This window comes from Xyrauchen texanus, chromosome 41 (genome assembly GCF_025860055.1).
Source record: "Xyrauchen texanus isolate HMW12.3.18 chromosome 41, RBS_HiC_50CHRs, whole genome shotgun sequence".
Lineage (NCBI taxonomy): Eukaryota > Metazoa > Chordata > Actinopteri > Cypriniformes > Catostomidae > Xyrauchen > Xyrauchen texanus.
The window spans coordinates 10517396-10525471 of NC_068316.1; the positions used below are offsets into that span (position 1 = coordinate 10517396).

Sequence of the window (8076 nt, forward strand, 5' to 3'; positions counted from 1 at the left end):
CTCCGGTTCTATCGGACTACCCTGCACGTTGAAAAATGACGCCAAAGGTATACCCAGTGCGTCAATAAGTGACGCCAAGGGGTCCTCGCCACGCGTCCATATGTGACGAGTTGGGTGTGACAATGTGTTGCGATTTTTGTCGCCTTTCGTAGGGATAGTGAGGGCGGGGGACGAATCGGGTCACTATGAATCTGGGGGGGGTCATGTCCCCCCCGTCCCTAGTGCCATCTGCGCCCTTGCCGGCTGGACTTGAGTGGAAGAAAAGTGGTTTTAAATATTTGGGTGTTTATCTTGGGGATGATTCAATGTTGAAAAAAAACTGGGAAGGAGTTTTGGAAAAAACAAAAGGACGTCTGGAAAAATGGAGATGGTTGTGGCCAAAAATGTCCTTTAGAGGACGGGTGACAATCATTAATAATCTGGTGGCTTCAACGTTCTGGCATCGTCTGGCGTGTACTGAGCCGCCAAGTGGACTTCTCGCAAAACTGCAGGCTGTAATAGTGGACTTTTTCTGGACTAAACTTCACTGGATACCGCAGAGTGTACTCTATCTTCCCCGAGAGGAAGGGGGACAGGGACTGATACACCTGGTCAGCAGAGGAGCAACCTTTCGCTTGCAGTTCATTCAAAGACTTTTAACAGGTCCAGAGGATCTGGTCTGGAGAAACGTTGCTGGATCCATTTTAAGACGAGCTGGAGGTCTGGGTTTGGACTTTACTTTGTTTTTAATGGATTCCAACAAGATTCAACTGAATGGACTAACACCTTTTTATAAGGGGATTTTTAGAGTGTGGAGCTTTTTTACAAAGAGAAGAGGGGTTTCTGAGGCATCTTTATTTTGGTTATTAGAAGAGCCGACTGTGTTTGGAGCCAGGTTGGACGTATCTAATGAAATTGCATGTGGGTTTGAAAATGTAATGTGTATTTCAAAAAAGGTTAAACTGTGTGATCTGATAGCTGAGGGGGGTCCTGAGTTAAATGACTCGCAAGGAGTAGCATCTGGTCTAAAGTTATAGTCGGAAAGATTGGCAAGAAAATTGTTGGAGGTTTTAAAACAGAGACTTACGATGGAGGAAAAGTCTCTACTTGTGAGTTATGGGGAAGGGAAGGTTTCTCCAAACGATAAAGATCCTTTTCCTGAAGTTTTCTTTATTCCTGATCTTAAAGGAACTAATGGGGGGATGTTGGAGAACCTGGAAGATTTAAGTATTCATGAGGCTGACCGTAAGAAATTGTATCGAAACTGTGTTAAAGTTTTAAATAAGAAAGTGTTAAATGGAAGAGTATACTGTTTGGAGAGACAAATTTGGTTTGGATCAGAGTATAAAGCCTGTGTGGAGAGTGTTTTATAAACCTCCTTTGGGAAAAAGAGTGGGGGATCTTCAATGGAGGATTTTACACGGGGCAGTTGCTGTCAATGCATTTATAAGTGTTATTAATCCTAATGTGTCTAATGGGTGTCCTTTTTGTAAAAAAAGGGAGACCATTTTTCATTGTTTTATGGAGTGTTCAAGGTTGGGTTATTTTTTTGATTTTCTTAAAATGTTGTTTAACAAGTTAAATGAAGGGTTTACTGTTCAGAGTTTTATTCTTGGTTATCGGTATGTAGCAAAAAATAGAATAAAATGTCAACTTTTAAACTTCATTATAGGTGAAGCAAAAATGGCAATTTATTTAAGCAGGAAGAACAAAATTGAAGGGTCAGAAGGATGCAAAGCTGTGTCTATTTTAAAAAACAGGATAAAATCAAGAGTGTGGATTGATTTTAAATTTTATAAGATGATGGACTTGACGTTTTTTTCAAATCAGTGGTGTTATATTGATGCAGTTTGTTTTGTTGTAGATGAACTTTTATTTTTTTCTTGGGTGTTACAATAAATATCACCAAATGTGATGTGTATTTATATTGAAATTGTGTTGTAATGTATAAGAATTGTAAAATAAATGTTTTGTTAAATTCTAAAATTCTCTCTCTCATTACAATCAAAATATTCTGGGGTCAGATTTTTCCAGAGCCAAGACCACAGATTAATTAACATTTATTAATTTAGCAGACGCTTGTATCCAAAGTGACTTGAGAAAATGAGGAAAGATACAACATACCTATAAGCGATTCATCTTAAGGAGACAGTAGCACGAAAAGTGCTGCATTACAAAGTTTTAGAAAAGTCAGAAAAGTTCTAGAGTGAATGAATGAATGTTACATTTACATAGTCTTTTTCTGACACTACACTCAAAGCGCTTTACATTGTGAACAGGGGGCTCTCCTCAAACACCACCAATGTGTAGCATCCACCTGGATGATGCAATGGCAGCCATAGTGTGCCAGTACGCTCACCAAACACCAGCTATTGGAGAGGAGAGGAGAGTGATACAGCCGATTAATGGATGGGGATTATTAGAAGGCCATGATTGAGAAGAGCCCAAGCGGAATTTGGGCAGGACTAAGTGTTAAGTGCAAAAGAAAAAGTTGTGTCTAGAGGCATTTTTTGAAGACAGAGAGAGAGTCTGCCTCAACCCCTTCTCAACCCCTATTGGATGAGGCGCATGACAGAATGCCCCTCAACCATGAGAAATACCTCTGAGTTTCTTCAGGGCATTGCTTCCAGTGACTTTGCTTGCCACACGTAGACGTAGCTCATCGCTGCTGTCAGGTGTAGCCTCGTTGCACAAGGAAGTAACGTACGACTTGAAACTGTGGCAATACAATCTCTCGCTGGAGGAGTTGAGATTACTCTGTGTTCCACCGAACACTTTAACGGATCCAATGGAGACCGCCGAGCAATCCGCATCTTCATCTGTTTGCCTGAAGAAGTGAAGAAAGAAGATTTCTCTTCCCTCTTCAACCAAGTCGACGTCATTGAATTCTCCACCAGCCCTCCAAGAATCTGCAGCCGTACGGCCCACCGACAGAGCGAGGAAATGGCCTCCCGTCATCACCCGTGCCTCGAGGAACCGAGTCAGAGTTAATGGACAGATGAACACACATTCTACCTACATCACTTGATTCAAGAAAGAGGATAACCTCTGGGCAGAGATAGAATATTTTAGTGTGTTATTCTTGTGTATCAAAGGATATTGCTTGTACAGTTTACGGATCGCCATGTCCGCTCATTGCTGCTAAATAATACTCAAGGTATTACTGTAACGAAATGTTACCATGAATGAGATTTGTTGTGTTGTAATCCAACCTCATTGAAATGTTGTGTATTTACCCCATCGAGGAGGAGACCGGCACACTGAGTTTATCCATTAAAGAACTAAAGACTGTGGGACGGGTTACGAGCTGTTCACTGCATCTCTGAGTGATAAACTAACAGCTGCCTTCTCTCCCACGATTGCGAAACTGCCTTCGGTGACTTTGTCCTGAAAAATTCTTACAAGATTCACATTTGCTGCTATGAGGTTGAGGTACTGCTAAGTTTAGGAGTAGGGTTAGGGTTGGGTTGGGTTAGGGTGAGCAGTAAGTTTAACAGTGTACCTACATATGTAATTAACTGCAAGTACTATAAATGTCAGTACAATGCAACACATATGTACATAGTAAGTACTGTACATTGTATTAAATGATTAAGTACATAGTAGTTAAAGACACCAAATTTATAGTGGGTTCGCTTTTTTAATGTATAATATGTTTAAAGCCTAAAGCTTTGAAAATTGCCAAACAACTTTGACACTAAAGCAGTCATTGCCCATTTCAATTAAATGTATAACTTAACAAATCAGATGCAATTAAACTAGAAGTGCACAAAAGCACATGATACATTCATAATACCAAGACTATATTGTTTTATTGTAACTGGGAAAAAATCTGAATGGTTTATATGTGCCTACTATTGTTACTAAATAAAAAACACCCTCAAATACTAGACACAATACACAGGCTTAATTCATGACCTCATATATTTGATGTGAACAACACAAGTAAGCAAGACACAAAATGTTTATATGGAAAATATACACATTGTAATAAACTTTAAACCCAAAGAGACACTTTATATAACAGTATCTGTTAAATACAACAGTAATATAAAATCTTCTCTTCATCCACTCTTTCTAATCAGATATGTTAAATCTATATTTTAATATTAAGTTAACAGTAATAGCAAATGTAAGCTGGGCTGCTCTCGGTGCATTCTTCATGTGCCAGTTTTGGCAAACCAAATTCCTTAAATGCAGAACATGCACTGGACTGAACCGACATTGAACCGATATTCATGTTCCTAATGAAGAAGAGATAACTGTGTAAATGTTTGTGTGTTTTAGTCTATGCTAAATAACATTATATGAGCTGTTTATGACCTGAAAAATACACTGCCTTGTCAAAAACAAATAATAAAAAAATCACCTCTCGGTTTTAAATAAGCAGATATTTAAGAGCCTTTGATTGGATCATTATTGCAGTGATTAATATGTTTCAGCTTGTAACAATTATTTTAATCCTAACTGATGCAGTGTGTAGCTTCTCATTTCTTAAACAACCATGTTGGAAGACGTATCCCGTGGTCGTGGAAAAGATGTTACTGTCTTTCTGAGGGGGCAAATTATTGGCCTGCATCAAGTAAAGAAAACAACTAAGCTTATTTATGAAATCACTGGATTTGGGTTATGAACTTTCCAACACATTATTAAAACCTGGGAGGATAGTTGTAAACCGTCAGCTTTGGAGAGGAATTGTGGTTGGAAAAAAATCTTGAACGATCACAATCAGAGATCACTAAAAAGTCACATTGTAAAAAATCAACAGTTTTACTCAAGGGCTATGTTTAATAGTAAAAATAAGAGCATTTCCACGCACACAATACGACGAGAACTTACAGGATTGGTACTAAACAGCTGTGTGGCCACAAAAACGCCACTTGTTAGTGAGTCTAATAAATGACAGAAATAAATGTTGTGACGTTTCATAAGTTTGTCGAAACAATGCCAAAACAAATATGTGCCGTAATCAAAGCTAAAGGCAGTGCAACTAAATATTAGAGTTTCAGTGGCCATGCAGTTTATCTGTTTCTAGCCACCATTCCCAAATGTGTCCATTATTTAAGGGAGTAAGAAGAATTTTCCAAATACGTATCTGATGTGGATACACGAGAGCATGGTGCTCTTCATTTTAGATGTTATATTAAATGGGGGTTCGATTTATACAGCTTCTCCACTACTTTTACATTCTATTGTCTCTTACTGTTAATTTGCACTTTTCCTCATTCTCTATACAGTTCATTGTATCAATATTTAAAAAAGCAAAAAAAAAAAAATACACATCATTGACATGTTCATGTCACTTTTGTTGCAATATTTCCACAGTTTCGGCCTTCCTGTTGCTGATGTGTGTAAATCGGTCACAGAAAATGATGCTGTCATGTTCATGAAACAGTCTCTTACTTTTCAAGAGAATCTGATGGTGTGGAGCATTTGTGTCTGACAATTGTGAAATGGAAAGACACGACCCATGCCATCAAACCAGCCAGAAAAAAAGCCCCCCACAATAGAAGTAGGCCTAATATTAGAATATCAGTGTCATTTAGGGGAATCCCGGGCTAGTTGTCAAAGAGGGAAGTTTTCATAAGGGCTATAGCTCAGTAACTACAGTATAAATGTTGAGACAAAAGTCCAATTACACAAATGTATGTTTTATCTAGCAATTAATTTTGTATATTGGTTTCAAACACCTAGTTCAAAAATGTGGAAACAACAAACCCACACTTTCATACGTTCAGATTTTTTAATAAAAATTACAAAATGTTTCTGAAAAGCCTATAATAGACTGTTCAATGGCTTTTACTCATTGTGACAACTTACCCCATGTAGTGTGACAACATGTCTCACTATTCTACTCTACGACAGATACTTTTATTCCAATAAAAGTACACAGAAAGCCAGATATGGTCAATGTCACAATGAAGTAATCATTCACTAAAATGCTTGCAAAGTACAGGAAGTATCCCCCACATTTCAGTTCTGCTTTTTTAACTACTTAAGGCAAACTTGAAAGAGCCTTAAATGTATTCTCAGATCTGAGAAGAGAGAGGTAGAGATCAGCTGTGAAAATGGAAATACAAAATGTACTCATGAGGAGTTTGGTTGTCGTGGGGGTATTTTCATCAGTGATCTGGACTATTACAGGTAAAGTTCTTTGATTAGATCATATATTATTCTAAGTGTTGGAAACATGCATCTTTGAAAATGGCTTGCTCAGTTTTTTATTGTTTTTTTTACAGATGCTGAAAAGGTGAGCTCCTGCTGTAAACTTGTCTCCAGGACAGAAGTAACCGATCCCATTATTGGTTTCAGGATGCAAAAATCTAATCCTCCATGTGTGAAGGCAGTCATGTAAGAATCTCAGGCTCTTTTTACAGAAACCATAAACTTCACAATTAAAGATTATCCTCATCCAAAGTTTGCTTTCTGAATCTTCAAAAATGTTTTTATTCTGTTTCACAGCTTTAAGACTGAAAAGGGGGAATTCTGCAGTGATTGGACACAAAAATGGGTTTTGAAGAAAATTCGCCAGTTTCTGTAAGCTTGTGATAGAACAACATAAATTTCTTATAGTTTAAATTTAATCTACTTAAAATATTCAAACATCTCCATATTTAAGATAATATTCTATTATTCACACCATTTTAATTTTATTGCAGAAGTGCTCAAAGGAAAAAGATTGCTGAAGAACGAGTGATTGAACACCTGACCTCACCGACACCAACAACATCCATTACTGACACCACTCTTGTGGGAAGATCTACCCAATCTACCCAAAGATCAACCCAAGAACTTACACAAGGATCCACTCAAGAACTTGCACAAGGATCCACTCAAGAACTTACAAAAGGATCCACTCAAGAACTTACACAAGGAGCCACTAAAGAACTTACACAAGGATCCACTCAAGAACTTACAAAAGGATCCACTAAAGAACTTACACAAGGATCCACTCAAGAACTTACACAAGGATCCACTCAAGAACTTACACAAGGATCCACTCAAGAACTTACACAAGGATCCACTCAAGAACTTACAAAAGGATCCACTAAAGAACTTACACAAGGATCCACTAAAGAACTTACACAAGGATCCACTCAATAACTTGCACAAGGATCCACTCAAGAACTTACACAAGGATCCACTAAAGAACTTACACAAGGATCCACTAAAGAACTTACACAAGGATCCACTCAAGAACTTGCACAAGGATCCACTCAAGAACTTACACAAGGATCCACCCAAGGGTTTACCCAAACAACTGACAGCTGATCATGAACGTCGAGAAGTTTTTGTTGTTTAATTATTTTAATTTTAAAGTTTTTACATTAGGCAATACATTTATATTTAAACTGAATATTTAAAATTGAATATTGTGAAAATATCTTTGATGTAGGGTTAATTGTCATTGACAATCAGTTAATTTATTCCACTTGTAAGAACTGAGAAACAGTAAAATTGTAATATTATAATGTTTAGAAAAGTAATGTGATATTTAGAGTATTGTTTAGAGAGTGTTGTGTCTGAATATTCCAGGAGATCAGCAGTTACAGAGATACTCAAACAGCCGTCTGGCAAACACAGCCAAGCTACAGTTGAATTCACTGAGATCATATTTTCCCCCATTCTGAGGGTTGATGTAACTATAAACTGAAGATTCTGACCTGTATCTGCATGATTTGATACACTGCACTGCTGCCACACGATTGGCTGATTAGATAATCGCATGAATAAGTAGGTGTACAGGTGTACAGATCTGTAGCCAAGATTTTAAGGGATGTGCCTATAGTAAAACTGACATTGAAAAATATACTAAGAAATATTTGCTTAAGTAAAGATATGGACAACTAGCCCCAACAGTTTTATCTTTATTTACTGTATTTTTTATTGTCATACCTCCCTCAGTGTTCCGCTCCTCTTCTCCCAACTTCTGATTCACCTCACCTGCACACAATCAGCTCGCTCATAAGGGACAGCTTAAATAGATCACCTTCACTCCAGTTCACCATCAATATCAAAACAAAAGGGCAATTGCAAGAAGCAATTATGCATTAAAATGCAAAAAAGCAAAAAAGCATGGCAAGAGTTCTGTAATAC

General features: G+C 37.6%; 1 protein-coding gene across 1 annotated transcript; it reads left to right on the forward strand.

Annotated features, from left to right (window-relative positions):
- Positions 1-6035: 6035 nt before the first annotated feature.
- LOC127634114 (uncharacterized) lies at positions 6036-7817 on the forward strand. Its single transcript, XM_052113519.1, has 4 exons — positions 6036-6123; positions 6219-6330; positions 6442-6516; positions 6639-7817. The coding sequence occupies exons 1-4, from the start codon at positions 6048-6050 to the stop codon at positions 7081-7083; spliced, it is 708 nt and encodes a 235-aa protein (XP_051969479.1). The 5' UTR covers positions 6036-6047; the 3' UTR covers positions 7084-7817.
- The last annotated feature ends 259 nt before the right edge of the window (positions 7818-8076 follow it).

Excerpts from the sequence above, each read along its gene's own strand:
- LOC127634114 (XM_052113519.1), top strand. The coding sequence starts at position 6,048 with ATGGAAATACAAAATGTACTCATGAGGAGTTTGGTTGTCGTGGGGGTA. Across the intron at positions 6,331-6,441 it reads CCATGTGTGAAGGCAGTCAT|CTTTAAGACTGAAAAGGGGG; the intron begins GTAAGAATCTCA and ends TCTGTTTCACAG. Across the intron at positions 6,517-6,638 it reads AAGAAAATTCGCCAGTTTCT|AAGTGCTCAAAGGAAAAAGA; the intron begins GTAAGCTTGTGA and ends ATTTTATTGCAG.